This window comes from Narcine bancroftii, unplaced genomic scaffold, assembly GCF_036971445.1.
Source record: "Narcine bancroftii isolate sNarBan1 unplaced genomic scaffold, sNarBan1.hap1 Scaffold_617, whole genome shotgun sequence".
NCBI lineage: Eukaryota > Metazoa > Chordata > Chondrichthyes > Torpediniformes > Narcinidae > Narcine > Narcine bancroftii.
This window is the reverse complement of record NW_027212144.1, coordinates 21,378-48,858: the sequence shown is the minus strand read 5'-3', so window position 1 is coordinate 48,858 and position 27,481 is coordinate 21,378. Positions and strand designations below refer to the sequence as shown.

The window sequence follows — 27,481 nt, the reverse complement described above, 5'->3', positions numbered from 1 at the left end:
ACTGGCCTAGGCTACCAGGAAGGGAAACAAATATAAGAGACATGAAACATATGGAGATTAAGAAGGAGGAGGTACTTGCTGCCTGACAGAGAATAAAGGTTGATAGATCCCCCTGGCCTGATATGATGTTCCCTCAGACCTTGAGGGAGACTAGTGTAAAAATGGCAGGGGCCCTGGCAGATATATTCAAGATGTCCTTAGCCACGGATGAGGTGCCAGAGGATTGGAGATTAGCTCATTGTTGTCCCCTTATTTTAAAAAATTACAAAAATAAACCAGGTAATTATAGGCTGGTGAGCTTGAGCTTGTCATCAGTAGTAGGTAGTAGAGTTCTGAGAGATAGGATATATAGGTATTTGGACATCCATGGGCTGATTAAGGACAGTCAGCATGGCTTTGTGCATGGTAGGTTGTGTTTAACTAATCTTGTAGCGTTATTTGAGTAGGTTACCAAGAAAATAGATGAAGGAAAGGCTGTGGATGTCATCTTTGTGGACTTTGACAAGGTCCAACGTAGGAGGTTAGTTCAGATACCAGTTATTCATGGAGAGGTTGTAGAGTGGATTCGAAATTGGCTGTGTGGGGAAAAAACGGAGAGTAGTGCTGGATGATGCTTCTCAGACTGGAGGCCTCAGGGATCAGTGCTAGGACCATTGTTGTTTATCATCTATATCAATGATCTGGATGATAATGTTGTAAATTAGATCAGCAGGTTTGCAGATGACACTAAGATTGGAGGCATTGTGGACAGCTAAGTAGGTTTTCAAAGTTTGCAGAGGGATCTGAACCAGCTAGAAAAATGGGCTGAAAAATGGCAGATGGAATTTAATGTAGACAAGTGTGAGGTGTTGCATTTTGGAAAGACAAGCCAAGAAAGGACGTACACGATAAATGGTCAGGCACTGAGGAATGGGGTAGAACAAAGGGATCTGGGAATACAGATACATAATTCCCTGAAAGTGGTGTCACAGGTAGACAGGGTTGAAAAAGAAATTTGAGTACAGGAGCTGGAATGTTATGTTGAAGTTGTTTAAGAGATTGGTGAGGCCAAATTTGGAAATTGTGTGCAGTTCTGGCCGTCTAGCTACAGGAAGGATATCAATAAGATTGAAAGAGGACAGAGATTTATTAAGATGTTGCTGGGTCTTCAGAAGTTCAGTTACAAGAAAAGAGTTACAAGAATGAAGAATAATGAGGGGAGATTTGATAGAGGTTTACAAGATTATGAGAGGACAGGGTGGATATGAGTAGGCTTCTTTCACAGAGGAGATAAATATGAGAGGACATAGCTTTGGGATGAAAGGAAAAGGTTTAGGGGGAACATGAAGGGGAAGTTCTTCACACAGAGAGTGGTGGTAGTTTGCAATGAGCTGTCATCTCATGTGGTGAATGCGGGCTCAATTTTAAGTTTTAAGAATAAACTGGATAGATACATGGATAGGAGAGGTCTTGGAGGGTTATGGAATAGGAGCAGGTCATTGGGATAGTGGAATAATGGTTGGCACAGACTAGAAGGACCGAATAGCCTGTTTTCTGTGCTATAGAGTTCTAGTACATCTTTCCAGAATCTGTTTCCCCACCTGTTCCTCAATCTGTTCCCATTGGCCTTCATAAATCAAAGTATTGAGTACAGGAGTTAGGATGTTCTGGTAAAGATGTTCAAGATATTGGGGAGGCCAAATTCGGAGTATTGTGTGCAGTTTTTGTCACCAAACTACAGGAAAGATATCAATAAGATAGAAAGAGGGCAGAGAAGATATACTAGGATGTTGCCTGGACTCCAGGAACTGAGTTACAGGGAAAGGCTAGGACTTTATTCCCGGAGTGCAGAAGAATGAGGGGAGATTTGATTGAGGTATTTAAAATGAGGGGGCCAGGCAGAGAAAATGTAGGTTGGCTTTTTCCATTGAGGTTGGGTGAGATACAAACCAGAGGACATGGGTTAAGGTGAGAGGGGAACAGTTTAGGGGGAACTTCTTCACGCAGAGAGTGGTGGGAGTGTGGAACGAGCTGCCAGCTGAAGTGGTGAATGCCGGCTCAATTTTAACATTTAAGGAGAATTTGGACAGGGACATGGATGGGAGAGAAATGAAGAGCTAAGGACTGGGTGCAGGTCAGTGGGACCAGGCAGAAAAATGGTTCAGCACAGACTAGAGGGACCAAAGGTCCTGTTTTCAGTGCTGTAGAGTTCTATGGTTGCTTGATGTGGGGGGAGGGGTGGAAGGACCCTGGGATCAGCAGCAGGTTCCCCTCAATGTTGGAGGAAGTGTCCCTCCCTATCTCCCTATCCCTGGCCACATTCCATCCACCACTCTCTCCACCCCAACAAAGACCTGAAGTGTTCATCGTCTCTCCCACTGTGGATGCTGCCTGTCCTGCCAAGCATTTCCAGAAGGTTCTACTCTGGCGGCAGCGTCGACCCTCGACCTCACCTGTCGGAGGAATGTGATTGGCTTCTGCCCCATGGCCTGGGGGTCTCCAGAGTGCAGTTCGACCACCTCCGAGAAGAGCATCTTCAGACCCTGGTGGCAGGAAGCAAAACCATTCAGCCCACCTGGCCCGTGCCATCCCAGCAAGCAAGCGGTGTGGTCGAGCCACTCTCTCTCACCATGTCCATGGGGTCCATGGCCCCAGGCTCTGTGACCGCAGGGTCCGTGGCCCCAGGTTCCACGACTGCAGGGTTTGCAACCACGGGGTCTTTACAGCTCATGATGGGGTAGGAGTAATGGTGAGGCCTTTCAGCCATGTTCCCGCAACCTTACGCTCCCTCCCCTCTCTCCACACCCGAGTCCCAGCCCGAAAGGACCAACACTGAATCTCCTCTGCCTTGACAACCCTCCCGCGGAGAATATTCCACAGATTTCCGACCCACTGAGGCCGGAAATTCTCCCACCCTGGTCTCCGATACCAATTGTTCTTTATTCAAGGGTCGCAGGCTGTCACCTTCAAACTACCCACAGTGGTGGTCATCTCATCACTCGGAAACAGGCCCAGGTTGTCCATGCCCAGCCCCACATCAGCCCCAAACCCCACCAGACCCCTTCCTATCCTCGAGTTCTCCATGTTTCTGAAAGGTTGATGAGTGAGGGGATGACAGGAGAGGTAAGGTACATGGTGTAAGAGGGGGTGGTGAGGGAAGGGGGATGAAGGAGGGGGAGTGAGGGAGAAGAGGTGAGGATGCGTGAGGGGGCGGTGAGGAGGGTAAGGGAGAGAGGGAGGATGTAGGGGAGGTGTGGGGTGAGGGAAAGGGGCGAGTGAATGGCAAGGGAGGGAGAGAGGGGGTGAGGGAGGGATTGAGGAGGAGAGGGAGAGTTGAGGAAGAATGAGGGGGTGAGGGAGGGGGATGGAGTAGTTGAGGTAGAGGGGCAATGGAGGGGGTAAGGGCGTGGAAGGGGGAGAAGGAGGGGGGAGAAAGGGGATGGAGAGATTAAAGGAGGGGGCGATGGAGGGGGAAGAGTGGGTGGAGGGGGAGAGGGAGGGTTGAGGGAGGGGGAAGAGTGAGGGGAGAAAGTGAGGGAGAGGGGTCAGAGGGGAAGGGGAGGAGGAGGGAAAATGGGTGAGGGAGGGGTATGGGCAAGTGAGGGAGGGAGAGAAGGTGAGGTTGGTTGAGAGGGCAAGGTAGGGGGTGAAGGGGGACCAAGGAGGGACCAAAGGATGGGGATGGTTGAGGCTGAGGGAAGAGAGGGGGAGAGGAGATCCCCCAGTCTGGTGTCACCCACCTGCCGGAGATTATTCCTCATCTCGGCCCCCATGCAGAGCAAGTGTCGTGTGAAAGAGCCCCGCTCTATCCCCAGCCAGGGGGCTGGGATGGACCCTGGATGGGTCTGGCCCTGTCCGAGCTCTCGGTGCAGTCCTGTTGATGCCATGGTGTCTGGCAACTGAAGCAACAGGAAAGAGCTGCTGATTAGTTTGAAACTTTGACCGCTTTATTCAGTACTAATGATTGACATGCAGATTACACCAGATCAAAGCCTTAGCAGGCAGACAGGTGTTTCTGTGTGAGGAATCAGGAGTCCATTCCAATCCAGATCTGCGAACCTTGCCTCATAAAACTTATTTTCCAATCCAGGCAACATCCTGGTAAATCTCCTCTGCCCCCTCTCCACAGCTTCCACACCTTTCCTATAATGAAGTGACCAGAACTGAACCAGAGATTTATAGATTTTCCACATGACCTCTCTACTCCTGAACTCTCAATACCCCTATTAATGAAGCCCAGCTCCCATAGGCCTTCTTTACTATCCTGTCAACCTGTGCAGTGACCTTGAGGGATGTATGGATTTGGACACCAACATCTTTCTGTTCATCCACTCTTAAGTAACCGACCATTAACCCTGTACATTAAAATGTATCACCTCACACTTATCCAGAATTAACTCCATCTGCCACTTTTCTGCCCAACTCTGCATCCTGTCTATATCCTCTTGTAACCTTCGACAACTTTCAGCTTCATCTACAACTCCTCCAACCTTCGTGTCATCCACAAACTTACTGACCCATCCTTCCCCCTCTTCATCCAGGTCACTTATAAAAATCACAAAGAGCAGGGGACCCAGAACAGATCCCTGCGGCCCCTCCACTAGTCACCGACCTCTAGGCAGAAAACTTTCCTTCCACTACTACTCTCTGCTTTCTTCCTACAAGCCCATTTTTTATCCACATGGCCAAGGTTCCACTGATCCCGTGACTCATGACTTTCTGGATGAGTCTCTCGTGTGGGTCCTTGTCAAATGCCTTACTAAAATCCATCCTGACCCTCATCAATTTATTTTGTTTCCTCCTCAAAATACTCAATTAGTCTCATGAGGCACCTCCTTCCCTTCACAAAGCCACGCGGACTATCCTTGAGTAGACTGGACTTCTCCAAATCCTCATAGATCCTATTCTTAAGAATCCTCTCCAGTAGTTTACACTCCACTGACGCAAGACTCACCAGTCTGTAATTCCTAGGATTCTCCCTATTACCTTTTTTAAACAAGGGGACTACATTTGCCATTCTCCAATCCTCCAGCACCTTCCCTGTGGCCAAAGAGGACTCAAAAATCATAGCTACTGGCCCACCTATCTCTCCCCTCACTTCCCACAGCAGCCTTGGATATATTGCTTCCGGCCCTGAGGACTTATCAATCTTGATGTTTTTAAAAAGATCCAACACTTCCTCTTCCTTAATCTCCACATTCTCCACAAGCCTGTTCTATTCCCACCCCAACCTGATCAAAGTCCTTTTCTCTTGTGAATACTGAAGCAAAGTATTCATTTAGGACGTTCCCAACTCGTCCACCTCCAGGCACATGTGCTGAGGGCAGGAAGGGCTCCCAAGGGACCTCAGGCTCTGAAGGATTCCTGATCGTGTCGGAGGCTTGGATCTGGAGCTGTGGAGGCTGCGGGAGCGCTAGAGGCGAAACCACGGACAGTCAGTGAACCTGACTGTTTCTCTATCTCTGACTGTAAGGGGCATCGGGCAACACTAATGGCCACCCTTTATCTGCCTGGCACCAGGCTAAAGGGAATTTCTGTTTTATTACATGACTATAAATAGTATCTGAAGATTAATGGATGTCAAAGACACGTGGCCGTGTCGATCAGAGGCCCCATGGACAAGAGACAGGAACGGTCTCAGAGAGAAGGATGAAGTTGACAGGATGGTTAAGTTGGCTTATGGGACGCTGGGCTTCATTGGTGGAGGGACTGAGTTCAGGAGTCGTGAGGTGATGTTACAACTCTATAGATCTCTGGTGAGACCACACTTAGAGCATTGTGTTCAGTTCTGGTCGCCTCATTATAGGAAGTATATGGAAGCTATGGAGAGGGTGCAGAAGAGATTTACCAGGACATGGCATGGACTGGGAAACCAGTCTTATGAGGCAAGGTTAGCAGAGCTGGGACTTTTCTCTTTGGAGCAAAGAAGGATGAGAGGAAACTTGATAGAGGTCTACAAGATTAAGAGAGGCATAGATAGGGTGGGCAGTCAGCACCTCTTTCCCAGGGAGGGAATACGAAACACCAGAGGGCGTGTACAAAGTGAAGGGAGAGAAGTTGAGGGGAGACGTCAGAGTTAAGATTTTTTTACCCAGAGAGTGGTTGGGGCCTGGAATGCCTTGCCAGGGGTGGTGGTGGAGGCTGGAACATTAGGGTCATTGAAGAGATTCTTAGGCACATAGATGAAATGAAAACAGAAGGTTTTGGGTGTGAGGGAGGGAAGATGGGAAGACCAGCACAACATTGTGGGCTTAAGAGCCTGCACTGTGCTGTATCGTTCTATGTTCTAAACACTGACAGAGGGGGTTGGGAGGCTGGAACTGTTGTCCTGCAGAAATCATTGTTTAACCTGCACATTGCAAGGCATTTCTAACTTGGAAATCTGACTCAGCAAGTTGGCTGACATTGGTCTTCAAATCTCCCCAGACCATTGCACATGGATTAGCGTTTACTCACCAATCATCGGAAGGTTTAACAAACTGGATTCAGACACCCACAGCAACGTTCCTCAGGTGCTGGATGTCTGAAACAAAACCAGACATGTTAGAATGTCTCAGTGTGTCAGACAGTATCTGTCTCGGGCTCTGTCCGCTGCAATAGCTTAAATAGAGAAGGGACCTGAGGGAGGTGTTTAAGATGATGAGAGATATTGATCGTTTAGATCGGTGGTTTTCAAACTGCCCCCCACAACTCACATCCCACTTGAAGTAATCCCTCTGCCATCGATGCTCTGTGATTCGTAAGGGATTGCTTCAGGTGGTCTGTGAGTGGCAAGGGAAGGTTGAGAATCACTGCTCTGGACCCAATTGTTACTGAAATATTTTGCTTGAGAAAAATTGTCATTGTCCCATTTCCTTTGGAGTTCTGAAACCGTGCACATACAAATCAAATAAGTACAATTGGTTTTCAAACCTTTTCTTTCCACTCACATTCCACTTTAAGCCATCCCTTACTAATCACAGAGCACCGATGGCAGAGGGATTACTTAAAGTGGGATGTGAGTTTTGGGGGCAGATTGAAAACCATTGAATTAGTCAGAGGCTTTTTCCCAGAGCTGAAATGGTTGCCACAAGAGGACATGGGTTTAAGGTGCTGGGGAATAGAGGAGATGTCAGGAGTAAGTTTTTTTTTTACACAGAGAGTGGTGGGTGTGTGGAATGGGCTTTTGGCATCGGTGATGGAAGTTTCCTTCAAGAGATTTTTGGATGTGAGAAAAGTAGAAGGCTATAGGAAAGCCTGGTCATTTCTAAGGTAGGGACTTGTTCAGCACAACTTTGTGGGCCTAAGGCCCTGTATTGTGCTGCAAGTTCTCGACATTTCTATGATCTCCCAGTGGCCACTCATTTCAATTCCCCACCACATTCCCTTGCTGACATGTCTGCCCGTGGACTCATGCACGGCCAGACTGATTCCACCCCTAAATTGGATGAACAACACTTCGTCTTCCGAATAGGTCCCCTCGACCCAGATGGCATCAACATCTCCCCCTTCTTCCCTCTGTCTCCTTTCACACATCCATAATCAATTCTCACCTTTCCTCGTATCATATCCAATAAATGGTTTGTTGGTCTGGACCCCTCCCCCTCCCATGCTTCCCCCTTTCACGCCCCAGTCTTTATTCAGACACCTGCCTGTTTTTTGCTTCTAACTTGAGGAAGGGCTCAGGCCCGATATATCAGTCTTATGTCTTTACCTCCTATGGACCCTGCAAGACCCGGCGGTACCTGCAGAGAGAGTGAATGTTTCGGGCCCGAAGCCCTTGTGGAAACTGGGAAATCTGGAAATGAGGGATTTGTTTCAGAGGACGGAGAGAGGGCATTGGGACCAGGGGTGGAGAGAGTGTGTGGAGGGGGAGCTGGGTGAGAGAAGTGGGTGGAGGTCAGTGGAAGGTAGCTGACCTGTTAGAAGCAGGCGATGAATGAAATGGGGGAGAGATGCATGAAACAACATTGGAAAAGAGATCCAAAAGCCTGCACACTGACTGACAAGGCAGTGCCAACACCCCCACCGGTACACGCCGACCGACACGGCAGGGCCAGCACCGTCACCGGTACACAGTGACCGACACAGCAGGGCCAACATCCCCACCGGTACACACTGACTGACACGGCGGGGCCAACATCCCCACCGGTACACAATGACCGACACGGCGGAGGCAGCACCGTCACCGGTACACAATGACCGACACAGCAGGGCCAACATCCCCACAGGTACACACTGACCGACATGGCGGGGCCAGCACCGTCACCGGTACACACTGACCGACACAGCAGGGCCAACATCCCCACCGGTACACATTGACCGACACGGCGGGGCCAGCACCCTCACTGGTTCACACTGACCGACACAGCAGGGCCAACATCCCCACCAGTTCACACTGACGGACACGGCAGGGCCAACACCCCCAACGGTTCACACTGACCGACACGGGAGGGCCAACATTCCCACCGGTTCACACTGACCAACATGGCAGGGCCAACATCCCCACCGGTTCACACTGACCGACACGGCGGGGCCAACACCCCCACCGGTACACGCTGACCGACACGGCAGGGCCAGCACCCTCACTGGTACACACTGACCGAAACGGCAGGGCCAGCTCCCTCACCGGTTCACACTGACCGACACGGCAGGGCCAACACCCTCACCGGTACACACTGACCGACATGGCAGGGCCAGCACCCTCACCGGTTCACACTGACCGACACAGCAGGGCCAACATCCCCACCGGTACACACTGTCCGACACGGCAGGGCCAACACCCCCACCGGTTCACACTGACCGTCACGGCAGGGCCAACACCCCCAACGATTCACACTGACCAACACGGCAGGGCCAACATCCCCACCGGTTCACACTGACTGACACGGCAGGGCGAACACCCCCACCGTACACACCAACTGACACGGCAGGGCCAGCACCCCCACTGGTTCACACTGACCGACACGGCAGGGCCAGCACCCCCACCGGTTCACACTGTCGACACGGCAGGGCCAACACCCCCACCGGGTCACACTGATCGACACGGCAGGGCCAACACCCCCACCGGTTCACACTGACTGACACGGCAGGGCCAACACCCCCACCGGTTCACACTGACCGACACGGCAGGGCCAGCACCCCCAGCGGTTCACACTGACCCAAAAGGCAGGGCCAACACCCTCACCGGTACACACTGACCGACACGGCAGGGCCAGCACCCTCACCGGTACACACTGATTGACACGGCAGGGCCAACACCCTCACCGGTTCACACTGACCGACACGGCAGGGCTAGCACCCTCACCGGTTCACACTGACCGACACGGCAGGACCAGCACCCCCACCGGTTCACACTGACCGACACAGCAGGGCCAGCACCCCCACCGGTTCACACTGACCGACACAGCAGGGCCAGCACCCCCACCGTTTCACACTGACCGACACGGCAGGGCCAGCACCCTCACCGGTTCACACTGACCGACACGGCAGGGCTAGCACCCTCACCGGTTCACACTGACCGACACGGCAGGACCAGCACCCCCACCGGTTCACACTGACCGACACGGCAGGGCCAGCACCCCCACCGGTTCACACTGACCGACACGGCAGGGCCAGCACCCCCACCGTTTCACACTGACCGACACGGCAGGGCCAACACCCCCACCGGTTCACACTGACCGACACGGCAGGGCCAACATCCCCACCGGTTAACACTGACCGACACGGCAGGGCCAACATCCCCACCGGTTCACACTGACCGACACGGCGGGGCCAGCATTCCCACCGGTTCACACTGACCGACACGGCAGGGCCAGCACCCCCACTGGTACACACTGACCGACACGGTTGGGCCAGCACCCTCACCGGTACACACCAACGACATGGCAGGACCAACACCCCCACTGGTACACACTGACCGACACGGCAGGGCGAACACCCCCACCGTACACACCAACTGACATGGCAGGACCAACACCCCCACTGGTACACACTGACCGACACGGTTGGGCCAGCACCCTCACCGGTACACACCAACTGACATGGTACGACCAACACCCCCACCGGTACACACTGAACGACACGGCGGGGCCATCACCCTCACCGGTACGCCCCGACTGTCCCAGCCAGCCTGTCCAGCCCCTGCACTATCCCTTTGAATCTGATCCTGTTTAAGTTCAAATTTATTATCATCTGACTGTACACATACAACCAGATGAAACAACGTTTCTCTGAACCATGATGTGTTCAAGCAGACCTGAGAATACAGGAAAAATGAACATAAAAACACCTGCAAATTTTACCATACTCTATTGTCGCTTTGCAAAGCATGAGAACTCCATTACAGCAAGGGACACTGCCACCTGCAACTCATCTCAGTACAAAGGAGACTGCCACATGGCTCACAAAGTGGATTTTTATATAATCTTTCAGCTCTCCAGAACATTCAAACAGACTTTCACAATCCTCTTTCCATATAAATGCATGATTCTTCGGATTTGTTACCGAGCCATGTCCTTTACACAATGTTTAATAATCTTTTACTGTCTTTGACAAAGAAGAGTTGTTCTTCACAATCAACGTTAGCCTTGTGAATCATCTACATTCCCAACAGAATGCTCTTTGCCTCTCTACTATTTTCAGTATTTTAAGACTCACATTCTCAGGTGCGGGCACGCACACACACACGTGCACGTACACACACACACACACACGTGCACACACACACACACCCACACATGTGCACATACACGCACACACACATGCGCACACACATGTGCACACACGCGCACACACATGAGTGTGCACACATACACACACACATGCACACACGCACACACACGCATGCACACACGCACACACACATACATGTGCACACACGTGCACGCACACACACACACACACACACACACACACACACACACACACACACACACACACACGTTAGATGTGGGCGGGAAGGGAAGGTTGAGAATCACTGCTCTAGTCCCAAATGTTCGTGAAATATTTTACTTGAGAAAAATTGTCATTGGCCCATTTCCTTTGGAGATCTGAAACCGTGCACATGATGAGTCAATCAGTAAGCAATCCCTTACTAATCATAGAGCACCGATAGCGTAGGGATTACTTAAAGTGGTATGTGGGTAGAAAGAAAAAGGTTGAGAACCACTGCACTAATGACATCACATCAGTGCCTCTACTTCCTCAGGAGTTTGCGGAGGTTTTAGCATGACACCGGGGACACTGGCAAATTTCTACAGGTGTGTAATGGAAAATGTGCTGACCCGCTGAATCACGGTCTGGTACAGGGACACCAATACCCCTGACTGTAAGGCCCTGCAAAAGGTCATGGACACAGCCCAGGACATCACAAGCAAAACCCTCCCACCATTGAGTACATCAACAGAGAACGCTGCTGTCAGAGAGCAACAGCGATTATCAAGTATCCACACCACCCACCTCACGCTCTGTTCTCGCTGCTGCCATCAGGAAAGAGGTGTAGGTGCCACAAGACTCGCCCCACCAGGTTCAGGAACAGCTGCTGCCCCTCCACCATCAGACTCCTCAACGACAAACTCAATCAGGGACTCTTTTAAGGACTTTTTCTTTTACTCTTTATTGATCTTTTTCTCTCTGTATTGCACGGTTTACAATCCTTTATCTGTTAACGTGTACATCGTGTACAGCTTTTATTTGCACTACCAATAAGTGGTAATTCTGCCTCGCCCACAGAAAAATAATCTCAGGGTTGCATGTGATATCACGTATGTACTCTGACAATAAATCGGAAATTAGATTAATCACACATTTCCATAAAAATAAAATTTTAAAAGATAAAGATGAGAATTGGATTGAAACATAAAGAATAAAGGGTTATATTCTTCAAACTCCTGGCTGTCAACATCTCTGAAGATCCGTCCTGTCCATGTCGAGGCAGTCATGAAGAAGGTGGCAACGGCTCGCCAGCGGCTATGCTTTGTGAGGAGTTTGAGGAGGATTGGAATGTCACCGAAGACTCTTGCAAATCTCTACAGGTGGAGGGCATTCCGACTGGTTCCATCACCGTCTGGTACGGAGGTGCCAACACACAGGACAGAAAAAGACAATAGAGTTGCGAACTCGGCCTGTGCCACCACAGACACCAGTCTCCACTGCATCCAAGACATCGACAAGGGGGGGTGTCTCAAGAAAGCAGCCTCTGTCCTCCAGGACCCCCCACCACCCGGGCCAGGCCCTCTTCTCACTGCAACCATCAGGAACGGGGTGCAGGACCCTGAAGACAAGCACCCAGCAGCACAAGGACAGCTCCTTCCCCTCCGCCATCAGATTCCTGAACAGACAATGGACACAGACACCACCTCACTTTCTCCTTCTCTTGCACTACTTTATTTTTTAATAATTTTTTTTATTGTAATTTATAGCAGTTGTTGAGGCCAGTTGGAGCCGGAAGTGAGTTCTTATTTCACTCCATTCACCTGCTCCACTGTGAAGTGGCCTCGAGGAAAGCCTACCCTGAGGAGGTTCTCCACCTCTCTGCGAAGGGAGATCTGGAAGAGCCCCTCCCACTGCTCCCCCTCCACACTCCCCGCTGCTCTCAGGCTCAACAGCCAGGTACTCATCCTGTACCCCTTCTTCCCTGCCCCCCCGCCCACCCCCCACACTCCTATTCAGGAGCCTGTCTGCTTTTTGTTCATACTTGGATGAAGGGCTTGGGCAAAGGCGGCAGTGCTGCCACTGGTGCGGACCCGAGGAGTGCGGGGAGTGGAGATACAGCGCTCCCTCACAAGGTACATCAACCCAGTCCAACTGTTGTCAGCTCCGTACAGGCTTTAAATGGCCTGTTGAAGGAACCGACGGTGCTATATAAAGTCCTGTTGTGCTCAATTACTTTAGTTCTGTTTTTACAAGAGAGGATACAAATAACCTCCCAAGGATGTTGGGAAACATACAGACTAATGCAAGGGAGGAACTGAAAGAAATCATTATCTCTAAGGATGTGGTCTTGGGGAAATTGATGGGATTGAAGGCAGATAAATCCCAAGGGCCTGATAATCTACATCCTAGGGTACTCAAGGAAGTGGCCATTCAGATAGCAGATGCTTTAAGAATTATTTTCCAGAACTCGATAGACTCAGGATCAGTACCCATGGATTGGAGGGTAGCTAATGTTACCCCACTATTTAAAAAGGGGGGTAGAGAAAAAGCGGGGAATTATCAACCAGTGACCCCTACATCAGTAGTGGGCAAAATTATAGAATCCATTATTATAACCATATAACCATATAACCACATACAGCACAGAACAGGCCAGTTCGGCCCTACTAGTCCATGCCGTAGCAAATCCCTACCGTCCTAGTCCCACTGACCAGCACCCGGTCCATACCCCTCTAGACCCCTCCTATCCATGTAACGATCCAGTCTTTCCTTAAATGTAACCAATGATCCCGCCTCAACCACGTCTGCCGGAAGCTCATTCCACATCCCCACCACCCTCTGCGTAAAGAAATTTCCCCTCATGTTCCCCTTATAATTTTCCACCTTCAATCTTAAACCATGTCCTCTAGTTTGAATCTCCCCCACTCTTAATTGAAAAAGCCTATCCACATTTACTCTGTCTGTCCCTTTTAAAATCTTAAACACCTCTATCAAGTCCCCTCTCAATCTTCAACGCTCCAGAGAAAAAAGCCCCAGTCTGCACAACCTTTCCCTGTAACTCAGACCCTGAAATCCTGTCAACATTCTCGTGAACCTTCTCTGCACTCTCTCTATTTTGTTTATATTGAACCTTCTTTGCACTCTCTCTCTATTTTAAGGATGTAATAGCGGAGGATATGACTAGCAGAGAAGGGATCGGACGGAGTCAACATGGATTTACAAAAGGTAAATCGTGCTTGATAAATCTATTGGAATTTTTTGAGATGGTGACAGGTAAAATAGATGGGGGAGAGCCAGTGGATGTGGTGTACCTGGACTTCCAAAAGGCCTTCGATAAGGTCCCGCATAAACGACTGGCTTCCAAAATCAAGGCTCATGGGATTGGGGGCAAAGTATTGATGTGGATTGAGAACTGGCTGGCAGGTAGAAGACAGAGAGTTGGGATAAATGGCTCGTTTTCTGAGTGGCAGGCCGTGACCAGTGGGGTGCCACAGGGATCTGTACTGGGACCCCAGCTGTTCACAATTTACAATTATGATCTGGATGACAGGATTGGATGGAATATCTCCAAATTTGCAGATGACACTAAACTAGGAGGGGTTGTGTGCACGGAAGAGGGGGTCAGGAAGCTCCAGTGTGATTTGGATAAATTGGGGGACTGGGCAGATCCATGGCAAATGCACTACAATGTGTATAAATGTGAGGTTATCCACTTTGGTAATACAAACCGGAGGGCAGATCACTATTTGAATGGCAATAAATTAAGAGATGGGGAAGTGCAGAGAGACCTAGGGGTACTTGTACACCAGTCTCTGAAGGTGAGCATGCAGGTACAGCAGGCGGTTAAAAAGACAAATGGTATGTTGGCCTTCATATCAAGAGGGTTTGAGTATAGGAACAAGGATACCTTACTGCAGCTGTACATTGCCTTGGTGAGACCCCACCTGGAGTATTGTGGCAGTTTTGGTCACCTTATCTAAGGAAGGATGTTCTTGCAATGGAGGGAGTGCAGAGGCGATTCACCAGGCTGAGACCTGGAATGGCAGGAATGACTGATGAGGAGAGATTGCGCAAATTGGGATTGTACTCGCTGGAGTTTAGAAGATTGAGAGGGGATCTCATAGAGATCTATAAAATTCTGGCAGGACTGGACAGAATGGATGCAGATGGGATGTTTCCAAGGATGGGAAAATCCAGAACCCGGGGCCATGGTTTGAGGATAATAGGCAAACCATTTAGGACTGAGATGAGGAGGAATTTCTATACCCAGAGGGTGGTGAATCTGTGGAATTCATTGCCACAGAGGGCAGTAGAGGCAGGTTCATTAAATCTATTTAAGAGGGAATTAGATCTATTTCTTCAGTATAAGGGTATTAAAGGTTACGGAGAGAAGGCGGGGACGGGGCACTGAACTTTAAGATCAGCCATGATCTCGTTGAACGGCGGAGCAGGCTCGAAGGGCCGAATGACCTCCTCCTGCTCCTATCTTCTATGTTTCTATTCAGCAGCCTGGGTACTACAATTGGAACCATACAGAGAAGATCAGCCCCTGAGCACGGATGACAAGCAAATTTGCGAAGTGTTCCTTTTTTATTTAAATCCCACAACCGTGGGGTCTGGACCCAAGATGGCAGCGCCTGTGATCAGCAGCCATGAGGGGTTGCAGACTCCAGGGAAGCAGAGGACTGGCTCAGGGCTCCAGAAAATAGGGGGACCATCCTCCGTCATGAGAAGGAGAAACAGAGGAGATGGTGATCACGGCAGCGGATCAGTGAGAGACTCTGCAAGTGAACGATTCACGCAGGCTGTGGGCTGTTGGTAACTCAAGGTGAGTAACAAACACCAGGGTGCGGACTGCTGGATTCTGGCTGGAGGGGTACCAGGTAACTGAACCAGGATGCAAGAAGGTGCCGAGGACACTGAAGGATTCCTAATCGTGTCTGAATTCGAGCTCGGGTCGCCGATGATTTGGACTGGGTTCTGTGCGGCTGTGGAACCACTGGAGATGAATCCACTGACACTCGGTGACTCTGGGGGGGACTCTCTTTGAGAGCCATAGAACATTGCAGCACAGAAACAGCCCCCTTCAACCCTTCTAGTCTGTGCCAAACCATTGCCCAGTCCCACTGACCTGTCACTAGACCATACCTCTCCTATTCATGTACCTGTCCAAATCCTTCTTAAATGTTAAAATTGATCCCGCATTCACCACTTCAGCTGGAAGTTTGTTCCACATTCATCACCCTCATTTATCATTCATACTATGCTCGCATGGTAAAGATGAGATATTATTTCTCCAGATTTATATATGTTAGAAGTTAAGCACATTTAAATATTAAGACGCATACAGTGAAAGTCCACGATTCATTATCCACATACGTTTGGGGATTCAGGAGCCTAGTAGCTTGGAGGGAAAAACTGTTGCCCAATCTGGACCTCAGGGCCCGAGGGCTACGGTGCCTCCTACCAGAAGGCAGAACAGTTTACGTGAGGGGTGTGTGGAGACCTTCACCATGTTTATTGCCTTCGCCTGCAGCAAGTGTGGTCGACGTCCTTCATGGTAGGAAGGGAGCCCCCTGTGATCTTCCCACTGACTTCTCTACCCTCTGCAGGGTCTTCCAATCCAAGGTGGACCAGCTTCCAAACCAGGCGATGATGCAGTTGCACAGGAGGGTCTCAATACATCCTCTGTAGAATGTAGTGAGGATGTATTGAGGATACACTCCCACCACTCTCTGTGTGAAGAAGTTCTCCCTCATGTTCCCCCTAAATTTTTCCCCTTTCACCCTTAACCCCTGTCCTCTGGTTTGTATCTCTCTCACCCTCAGTGGAAAAAGCCAACCTACATTTACTCTGTCTGTCCCCCTCATAATTTTAAATACCTCCATCAAATCTCCCCTCATTCTTCTATGCCCCTGTTTAAGCTTTCCCTGTAACTCAGTCTGTGCAACATCCTAGTAAAGGGTTAGCATAACGCCCTCTCAGCACCAGCACCGCACTGTCTGTAAGGAGTTTGTACGTTCTCCCTGTGTCTGTTTTATTTTGAAAAGTTTATATAAAATTTTACAAAATATAAGCATAAAGTACACAAATAAAAAAACCCTTCTAATTTACCCCCTATACCCCTCACCCTCCAACCCACTATCCCACCCCTTACTATCCCTCCCCTCCCCCCCCCACGAGCTTAACATACACAAAGGAAAGTATTAAAACAAATAAAATGGGTTAAGTTACATATATCATTTCAATAATTCAAACCAAAATGTTAAAAAAAATATTTACACGTCTAACTTCATACATTTCAAATACTGAGTCCACATTTTTTTTAAATTATTTCTCAAATTATATGTAATTTTCTCTAAGCATAAACATGATTGAATTTCATTATGCCACCTCTGTAGACTCAACTCTGCATCATTTTTCCAAGTTACCGCTACACACTTCCTAGCTACTGCCAACTCCACCGAATAAATGCAATCCAAGATTTATCCAAACGTCCTGTTGATGGATTCATGTATCCTAATAAACACCACCATGGATCCATGTGTAAATCTATTTGAAATAAATCTCTCAAAAATGTTATCATCTTTTCCCAAAAAGGTTTAACCTTTGTACAATTCCACACAGAATGAACAAAAGTACCTATCTGATCTCCACACCGAAAACACAGATCAGAATCTCTAAAACCATATCTCTTTAACTTTTCAGGAGTTAATATAACTGATGTAAAAAATTAAAATTAACTAGACTATAATGCATTTTCTGACACTATCCAAACATAAATCTGACCATTTTTCCTCAGAAATAGAAGTAGATAGGGGAGTCATGTGATGGAGTAGTGGCCAGTAGGGTAAAACCAACCCTCTCAAGAAAAAAAGAAAAAAGTCAAGAAAAGACAAAACTTAACAAATATAAAGTATAAGAAATAGAAGATAAAGTTGCAGAGAAGACAAAGAAGATGGCACCCAAGTAAAGACAACGGGGGAAAAAAGAAGAAGAAAAGCCACCGGAAAAGAAAGAAGAAGGCCTTACCTGCACAAAGAAACAGGGAGCCATGGTGGCGAAGAGCGCCCGATCTCCAAGGTTGGTGCCAGCCCCGCGGAGTCGCGACTCCCCCGACCAGTTGACTGCAAAAATGGCTCTCTGAGCCAAACAAAAGTGCGCAATGGTAAAAAGAAACACCGACGGGAGGAGAGCTCAGCTGAGGAGCGGGCAACCATGGCGCGACCAGCTGAGGGATGCTCGACACCAGGGCTCTCAGCTGGAAGATGAGGAAGGCAGTAGGAGAGGGAGTGAGGAACCAGGCGAGGAAGAAAGTTGACGAGGTGAACGGCAAGAGGGGCAGCAGCAGGAGGCCCAACAGATGAGCAGCCCAGGAGGGGAGGATCAACAACAAGAGGCCCAGCAAGAAGAGGCCCGACAAAGTGATACAAGCAACTCATCAGGAGATTCAGAAGAGACACAGATACAAGGAAGAGAAGAAGACACAGGTACAGACACAAGAAGAGGAAGAAGACCAAGATCTTCACAGAGAAATAGAAGGTAAAACAGATGGAAAGAATATAGATAAAGCTTTTTTTGAAGAACAAATGAGAGCAATAAAAGAATGGTTGTCATTAGAATTTAGTGCAATTAAAAGGATGAAAAGAATAGATAAAATGCAAAGATTAGAACAGGTCATGAAAGAAATAGGGAAAAGAGTAGAGAATGTGGAAGAATGAGAAACGGCTGTAGAAATGAAAGTAAACAACAAGAAGAAAATTGGACGAAAGTGACAAAAAATGTAAAGAGACACAAGAGTTGTTATCTAAGAAAATTGATATGTTGGAAAATTATAGTAGGCGAAACAACATAAAAATAGTGGGTCTGAAGGAGGGTGAAGAAGGCACAGACATGAAGGAATTTATAAAAGAATGGATCCCGAAGGTCCTGGGAACGACAGAAATGCAGGAAGAAATGGAAAAAGAAAGGGCTCACAGAGCATTAGCTCCAAAACCGCAGACGCGTCAAAAACCAAGATCGATTTTAGTAAAATTTTTGAGATACACAACAAGAGAAAATATACTGGAGCGGGCAAGGAATAAAGTTAGAGAAGATAATAAACCATTGGAAAACAAGGGTCAAGAGATATTTTTTTACCCAGACACAAGTTTTGAACTCCTAAAGAAGAGGAAAGAGTTTAATACAGCAAAATCGATTTTATGGAAAAAAAGTTACAAATTCATGTTAAGACATCCAGCCATACTTAAAGTATTTATACCTGGGGAGCAAAACAGACTGTTCTCGGATCCGGAGGAAGCACAAGAATTCGCAGAGCGTTTTCAGGACAGAAGGAGAGATGAAGAGATATAATAAGATTGAAGAATGGTGATAAAGTATATATAAAGATGTAAAAACAATGTATATGTAAAGAAACTCAAGAGGGAAAAGAGAGGGGAAGGAAGGAAGTAAGTAAGGGGGAGAAAAAAGGGAGAGCTTTATTATATGTGTAAAAAAATGTGTTTTCTGGGGGTGTTGGGGGGGGAGAGAATAACCATCACTGCGAAATCAGTTGATGCTTGCGAGAAAGATCACAACCCAAATGGAAAGGGAAGTTGTGGTTGCCCGGCAAGGATAAGGGGCAACTTAGAGAGGGGGGGGGCATTTGGGGTTAAGATAATATTGGGTGCGGGAATTGTTGGAGTATTTTATGTTTTAAATGTGTTGTCATACATTGAGTTTACAAAGGGAAAACTGAGAGATGAAAATGGGAAAAAAGAGGGATGGAGGTGGTAAACAAGATATAAGATGGCCACATTGAACTATATAACTATAAACATTAATGGAATACATAACCAAATTAAAAGAAAGAAGCTACCAAATTTACTGAAAAAAGAAAAAAATAGATAGAGCATTTGTGCAGGAAATGCTTCTAACCGAAGTGGAACATAACAAATTAAAGAGAGACTGGGTAGGATACGTAGCGGCAGCATCATATAATTCAAAAGCTAGAGGTGTAGCCATATTAGTTAACAATAACACAAGGTTACACATGACACAGTATAATTGGTTGCACAGGTTATATATCACTCCTCAAAACTTAAAAGAATGGGATCCAACATTATCAGATATGGGGACAACAGTACATACAATTTGGGCATGTATGAAAGTGAATACGTTTTGGAAAGATCTAAATCAGATATTAAATAAAACCACAAAAAATAAAATACCAAAATATCCAGAGATCTTTCTTTTAAGTAACATAAAAAGTAATGAATTAGGCCTCAAATTGGATAAAGCGCAAAAAGATTCATTATGATAGCCTGAGCAGTACCAAAAAAGTGTATAATGTTAACTTGGGAAATGGAAGAGAGCCTGAGAATACAGCAATGATACATGGAAATGAATAAATGGATTCCATTGGAAAAAAAATAACATATAATTTAAAAAATAAAGTCACATTATTTGAACAAAATTGGGAACCATACATGGAACATAACAGAGAGAGCTTGCCTCGGACCTCCACCCCCCTAAAATGATAAGAGGATAAAACTATTTGATTCAGTGTGTAAAAACAGAAAAACATTTTTCTTTTTTATTTTTCATTGTGTGAAGACATTGTTTTATGGTCTTATAGTATTGTATATGTTGAATATTCATTGGTTTTGGAGGGGGGTGGGAAGGTGGGAGGGAGGGTAGGGGGGAGAAAAAAGGGAGAAATGTCACTGTGTATATTTAATGACAAACATTTGTATATATTTTGGTTGATATGGTTCACAGTGTGAAAAATTAAAAATTACATTAAAAAAAAGATAACTCCTGTTCCCATTTATCTCTTATTCTCAATACGCCTGCCTTCTTCATTTTGGACTGTAACATCGAATACATTTCAGAAACAAACCCTTTCTTTCCCTTATCCATAAGCAATATTTTGAACTTTGATTGTATCAGTAATATTATTTCTCACCCGAAACTATTCATTAAAAAATCTCGTACTTGATAATAGGCAAACAATGTATTTTGTGATATCCCAAACTTCTCCCTAAGCCTATCAAATGAAAGAAATAAACCTGCCTCAAAACAATCTTCAATTGATACCAAACCCTTTAAATCCCATTCCTTCAGACAAGGATTGTGCACAGAAAAAGGAATCAACCGATTTTGATATAATGGAGTTTTAATTGAACATACTTCTTTCGAACCTATAAGTTGGTTCCCAACACCCAACCCAAACCAACCAATTTTCCCCTGCAGCCACTGCAACCGTGTCTGCCTGTCCCGCATCGGACTTGTCAGCCACAAATGAGCCTGCAGCTGACGTGGACTTTTACCCCCTCCATAAATCTTCGTCCGCGAAGCCAAGCCAAAGAAGAAAAAAGAAGAAGACTTCTTTCGAACCTATAAGTTGGTTCCATTTACTCCATACTTTAAATAAATGAGTTAAAACAGGTAACTTATATGTTTGTAAAAGCAATAAATTCCATTTATATATAAAATTATGTATTGATCTTTCTTGTATCTGATCCATTTCCACATAAGTCCACATCGGTGGTTGATCAATATCAAACAGTCTACTAATAAATTTCAACTGCGCAGCCTGATAATAATTTTGAAAATGTGGTAATTGAAGGCCTCCCAAATCACATGACCATGTCAACTTTTGCGTCGATACTCAAGATACCATAAAAAAGAACGTATCACTTTATTTAATTATTTTAAAATTTTCCCCGGTACCGTACACAGAATTGATTGAAACAAATACTGAATACGTGGATATATATTCATTTTAATACAATTTATCCAACCAATTAATGTCAATGGTAGATCTTTCCATCGATTCAGACTTAATCTTGTTTAACAAAAGTAAATAGTTTAAACCATACAAATTCTTAAACTCGTGATCAATAATTACACCTAAATATTTAATCTTCTCTGACCATTTAAATTTAATAATTTGCATACAATCTGAATAATCCTCATCAGATATACATAATATCTCACTTTTATCCCAATTTACTTTATACCCTGACATTGATCCATAAAATTTTAACAAATCTTGTAAAGTTTGTAATGAATTCTTAGGTTTAGATAAATATATCAACACATCATCTACAAATAAATTAATTTTATACTCTCATTGCCCAATCATAATGCCTTCAATATTTATATTTTGTCTAATTGCCTGGGCTAAAGGCTCTATAACTAATGCAAATAAGGCTGGTGATAATGGACAGCCCTGTCTAGTTGATCTATACAAAATAAATATTTGAGAAATCTGACCATTTGTCACCACCTGTGTGGAAGGATTTGTATATAACCCAGCCAATAAAAGACAGTCCAAATTTAAATCTCTCCAATACTTTTTAAGAATTTCCATTCAACTCGATCAAAAACTTTCTCAGTGTCTAATGCTAATATCATTGGTTGATTAAGTTGCTGTCTTGACGCATTAATTGTTGTAAATAATTTAGTAATATTATCAGCTGAATATCTATTTTTAATAAACCATGCTTCATCCACATGCACCAATTTCGGTTAAAAATTAGCCAATCTATTTGATAAAACTTTTGCTACAATCTTATAGTCTACATTCAATAAAGATATCTTTGGCTTGGCTTCACGGACGAAGATTTATGGAGGGGGTAAAAGTCCACGTCAGCTGCAGGCTCGTTTGTGGCTGACAAGTCCGATGCGGGACAGGCAGACACGGTTGCAGCGGCTGCAGGGGAAAATTGGTTGGTTGGGGTTGGGTGTTGGGTTTTCCTCCTTTGCCTTTTGTCAGTGAGGTGGGCTCTGCGGTCTTCTTCAAAGGAGGTTGCTGCCCGCCAAACTGTGAGGCGCCAAGATGCACGGTTTGAGGCGTTATCAGCCCACTGGCGGTGGTCAATGTGGCAGGCACCAAGAGATTTCTTTAGGCAGTCCTTGTACCTTTTCTTTGGTGCACCTCTGTCACGGTGGCCAGTGGAGAGCTTGCCATATAACACGATCTTGGGAAGGTGATGGTCCTCCATTCTGGAGACGTGACCCACCCAGCGCAGCTGGATCTTCAGCAGCGTGGACTCGATGCTGTCGACCTCTGCCATCTCGAGTACTTCGACGTTACGGATGAAAGCGCTCCAATGGATGTTGAGGATGGAGCGGAGACAACGCTGGTGGAAGCGTTCTAGGAGCCGTAGGTGATGCCGGTAGAGGACCCATGATTCAGAGCCGAACAGGTGTGTGGGTATGACAACGGCTCTGTATACGCTTATCTTTGTGAGGTTTTTCAGTTGGTTGTTTTTCCAGACTCTTTTGTGTAGTCTTCCAAAGGCGCTATTTGCCTTGGCGAGTCTGTTGTCTATCTCATTGTCGATCCTTGCATCTGATGAAATGGTGCAGCCGAGATAGGTAAACTGGTTGACCGTTTTGAGTTTTGTGTGCCCGATGGAGATGTGGGAGGGCTGGTAGTCATGGTGGGGAGCTGGCTGATGGAGGACCTCAGTTTTCTTCAGGCTGACTTCCAGGCCAAACATTTTGGCAGTTTCCGCAAAGCAGGACGTCAAGCGCTGAAGAGCTGGCTCTGAATGGGCAACTAAAGCGGCATCGTCTGCAAACCGTAGTTCACAGACAAGTTTCTCTTGTGTCTTGGTGTGATCTTGCAGGCGCCTCAGATTGAAGAGACTGCCATCCGTGCGGTACCGGATGTAAACAGCGTCTTCATTGTTGAGGTCTTTCATGGCTTGGTTCAGCATCATGCTGAAGAAGATTGAAAAGAGGGTTGGTACGAGAACACAGCCTTGCTTCACGCCATTGTTAATGGAGAAGGGTTCAGAGAGCTCATTGCTGTATCTGACCCGACCTTGTTGGTTTTCGTGCAGTTGGATAATCATGTTGAGGAACTTTGGGGGACATCCGATGCGCTCTAGTATTTGCCAAAGCCCTTTCCTGCTCACGGTGTCGAAGGCTTTGGTAAGATATAGGCCTATAAGAACCAACTTTCAATGGTTCTCTATCTTTCTTTGGTATAACTGTTACCAATGCTCTCGAAAATGATTCAGGAAACAACCCAGTATCTGTAACCTGCTTCAATACATCCATGTACACTGGAAACAACAAATCATGAAATTCTTTATAAAATTCTACCATAAATCTATCTTCTCCAGGTAATTTACCAATCAGCATAGATCATAATGCCTCTTTTAATTCAAAATCTGTAAATGAAGTATTTAACAATTTTACATCTTCTTCCTCCAAGAAGATAAGTTCAACTTAGACAAAAAAGTATCAATCTGTTCAGTAGCCACATTACCTTCAGATGCATACAAATCTTGATAAGAGGCATGGAATTCTTCATTAATCTCCTGTGGTTTATAAGTGACACCTGAATTTCCACGTATTGCATTAATTGTTCTAGAAATTTGTTCAGTTTTCAACTGCCATGCCAATACTTTATGTGCTCTTTCCCCTAATTCATAATACCACTGTTTTGATCTCAAAAACAATCTCATAAGTTTGCTTCATATTATAACGAAGTTTCAAATTAGATTACTGTATCTTATTATCTTCCATTCCATTTTTCTGAAACTTTTTCTCTAAACCTGCGATCTCTTTCTCTAACTCCAAAGTTCCACTGTATATTGCTTTTTCACTTTAGCCATGTAACTGATCATTTGACCTCACAAATATGCTTTCAAAGCATCCCACAATGTAAATTTACTTTGTACTGATCCCTCATTTATCTCCAGAAAAAATTTAATCTAATCTCTTAAAAACTAAACAAATTCAGGTCATCTAAGTAACATTTCATTAAACCTCCAACGATAAGTTCTTTCAACTTTCTCGGCAATCTCACAAGAAATCAAGAATAAAGAATGATCTGACAATATTCTACTTTTATATTCTGCATAATCAACCCTTCCTGGTAGATGAGCTGAAACCAGGAAAAGATCTATTATAGAAAATGAACCATGCTGAGCAGAATAAAATGAATAATCCTTCTCAGTCAGGTGAAAACATCGCCATATATCAACAAAATTCAATTCCTCCATCAATTCTACCACCCTTTTAGACATCTTAGTTTTCTTAACAATTTTTGGAGATTTATCGAGCAGTGGATCCAAACAGCAGTTAAAGTCCCCTCCTACCAATATATTCTCATTTGATTGGTTCAAATTCTAAAAAGCATCAGTTACAAATTATACATCATCTTCATTTGGTGCATACAAATTCAGTAAAGTCCAAGTTTTGGAAAACTATTTACAATTCACCTTCAAAATTCTTCCAGCATTTTCAAAAACAGATTCCAAAATAAAAGGTACCCTCTTATGTGCCAAAATCACCACTCCTTTGGCCTTAGAATGAAAAGAAGATCCCAAAACGTGTCCAACCCAATCTCTCTTCAATTTCAAATGTTATTTTTCTGTCAATTGCGTCTCTTGTAGAAAAGCAATATCCACCTTCATCTTCTTGATATAATCTAAGACCCGATTCCTCTTTATCGGATGATTCATCCCTTTAACATTAAATGTCGCAAAATTCAATTTACTCATTTTATCTTAACAAATAACTTTTAACACAACCAACTCGCAAACACACTAATGCTCCGGTAAATCACCCCCCACCCCTTAACCTTGATCTAAACAAAATACAAATAAACCATAAAGAAAAAAAAAACAAAAAAAAGAAAAGGGAGGAAAAAACCCACTCCCCCTCCTTCCCCCTCTTTAAGACCCTCTAAAAAAGAAAGAAAAAACCCACAAAAGTGGTACCCCCCTCTATTGACCGGGTGTGGTCTAAACCACTAGTGGCAGATGACTTCAGAACTTACAGTGCCATCCACCATCCCCCCCCACCCCCCACCCCCAGCTGATATTCATATATCTCAATATTTCACCTAAATAACAATATTGATTCAATCCACTACCCCAAACTCCACCAGATTGACCCTGAACACCAATGCAACAGCAGTAGAGAAATCCTCTTCTCCTTTCCGGATCGAATGTTGATCTCAACCATTTCTCTTGCTACTCCCATTCCCATTGCCATTATGTTTCGGAGAACAATTTGGTTTTGATTGTTTCTGTAACTCAAAACTATGAGAATTATTTGGCAAAGAATTAGCGAAAGACAAAGCTTCAGCCTCATCATCAAAAAACTTGGCCTGAAAATCTCCGTAAAATACCTTCAACACAGCAGGATGCCTAAAAGCAAACCGATAACCCTTCTTCCATAACACAGCCTTTGCTGGATTAAACCCCTTCTGACGTCGTATCACATCTTGACTTAAATCTGCATAAAAGAAAACCCTACGTCCCTAAATCATCGTAGGGCCTTGATTCTGTCGAGCTTTCTGAACTGCTAATCGTAAAATTAACTCACCATCTTGATATCTTAAACAACGAATAAGAACTGCCCGTGGAGATTGATCAGGGAAAGGTTTTCTTCATAATGCCCTATGTGCTCTATCCAGTTCCAAACCTTCTGGAAAGCATCTTTTCCCAACACTTCAGGAATCCATTTCTGAAAAAAATTCACTGGATTCGTTCCTTCAAAATCTTCAGGCAAACCCACTATGTTAACATTATTATGTCTTCTTGATTTTCCAATGAGTCAATCTTCTGCAAAAATTCACGCTTCTTAACATTCCAATCTGTTAAACAGTGTTCCAAATAGTCTATTTGTTCAATATACTGATCTACAGTATCGGTACAGTCACAAAATGCTCGCTTAATATCCTTAAATTCCCCCTGGACCATATCCACTTCTCTTAAACATTTAACTACATCTTGCTTAATCGATGCCACTTCACTTCTTAATTCAGTAAATTGAAGCTTGCTTTCTTGAAAACCTTGAGTAACTTGAACAGCCATATTATTCATACATCACATAAACTCCTCTGAAACAGACAATGTAGTATCGTACTGTTTTAAGAGTTTGTAAAGTTGTTGATTTACTTCTGGAAGTTTTAACAAGTTTTTGAAACATTTGAGGCCTAGCTTTAATAAGTCTGGCAGCTTTCAATATCGGTTCCAGTTCTTCTTCAGAATGTTCTTCTACCTCCTCTTCTTCCCCTTCCTCAATTGGTAAGACTCCGGGTCAGCATCCCCTCCCACACAGGCCCGACATGTTCGGGCTGTCGGGAGCCTGTCGCCGGGGCCCGTTCAGACATTGCGCGCATGCCCAGTACTGACTGGGCCCTGCTACAGAGGCCCGATATTTCCACCATCGGGCTCGGCACGTTGGCAATTAATGCAACGTGCTCCAGGCCTCGATCGGGTGTCAGGCCCCCACTCTCAGAGGGCCCCGCGTCCCCAGGAGCATGCTCTGAATCAAGAGCGCGACTCTCCTCAGACAGACGGCCAGCGGCGGCGCCATCTTGCGTCGAGGGTGCTGAAGTTAAAATTACCTTTGCCTGGCTTATCTTTGGAATCTTCGGCTGATCAAAAATCGATCTCTGGGGATCCTTCAACGAGGTAGGCCTCAACTCCTCTGCACTTTCTGCTCTTTTAAACTGTGCCTTTTTTGAAGTTTGAGTTTCAGTAGTTTTCATTATTACTGTCAAAGTTCTTTAAAATCTTAGAAAAAGCTTTTAATATTCCAACAATTTTTAAAATTCGGGTGTTAATTATTCAACTGGGGAGAGGTGGAATCTCATGTCTACTCCCTACGCCATCTTGCCACGCCCCCGCTCTCCATGTCTGTGTGGGTTTTCCCTGGGGCCTCAGGTTTCCTCCCCCCCACCTCCCCACCGTTCAAAATGTAGGAGAAGTGCAGGTTAATTGGGTTTAAATTGGACAGCACGGGCTCGTGGGTCAAAATGTCTAAATTTAATTCTTCTCTGCTTCTCTTTCTCTAACTATAACAGGCGCTTCAGGCAATCTCTGCCGATGGCAAATCTGTCTGCCTTGCA

At 45.6% G+C, this 27,481-nt stretch overlaps 1 protein-coding gene and 1 non-coding gene across 2 annotated transcripts; one reads left to right on the top strand and one right to left on the bottom strand.

The window, feature by feature from the left end:
• Positions 1-1,636: 1,636 nt before the first annotated feature.
• LOC138751026 (uncharacterized) lies at positions 1,637-27,229 on the bottom strand. Its single transcript, XM_069913126.1, has 5 exons — positions 26,978-27,229; positions 6,436-6,502; positions 3,720-3,878; positions 2,403-2,522; positions 1,637-1,714 (listed from the first exon to the last, which is right to left on the bottom strand). The coding sequence occupies exons 3-5, from the start codon at positions 3,864-3,866 to the stop codon at positions 1,637-1,639; spliced, it is 345 nt and encodes a 114-aa protein (XP_069769227.1). The 5' UTR covers positions 3,867-3,878; positions 6,436-6,502; positions 26,978-27,229.
• LOC138751028 (U6 spliceosomal RNA) lies at positions 15,106-15,208 on the top strand. The gene has a single exon (XR_011349672.1). It is a non-coding gene; the product is annotated as a U6 spliceosomal RNA (small nuclear RNA).
• Positions 27,230-27,481: the final 252 nt, after the last annotated feature.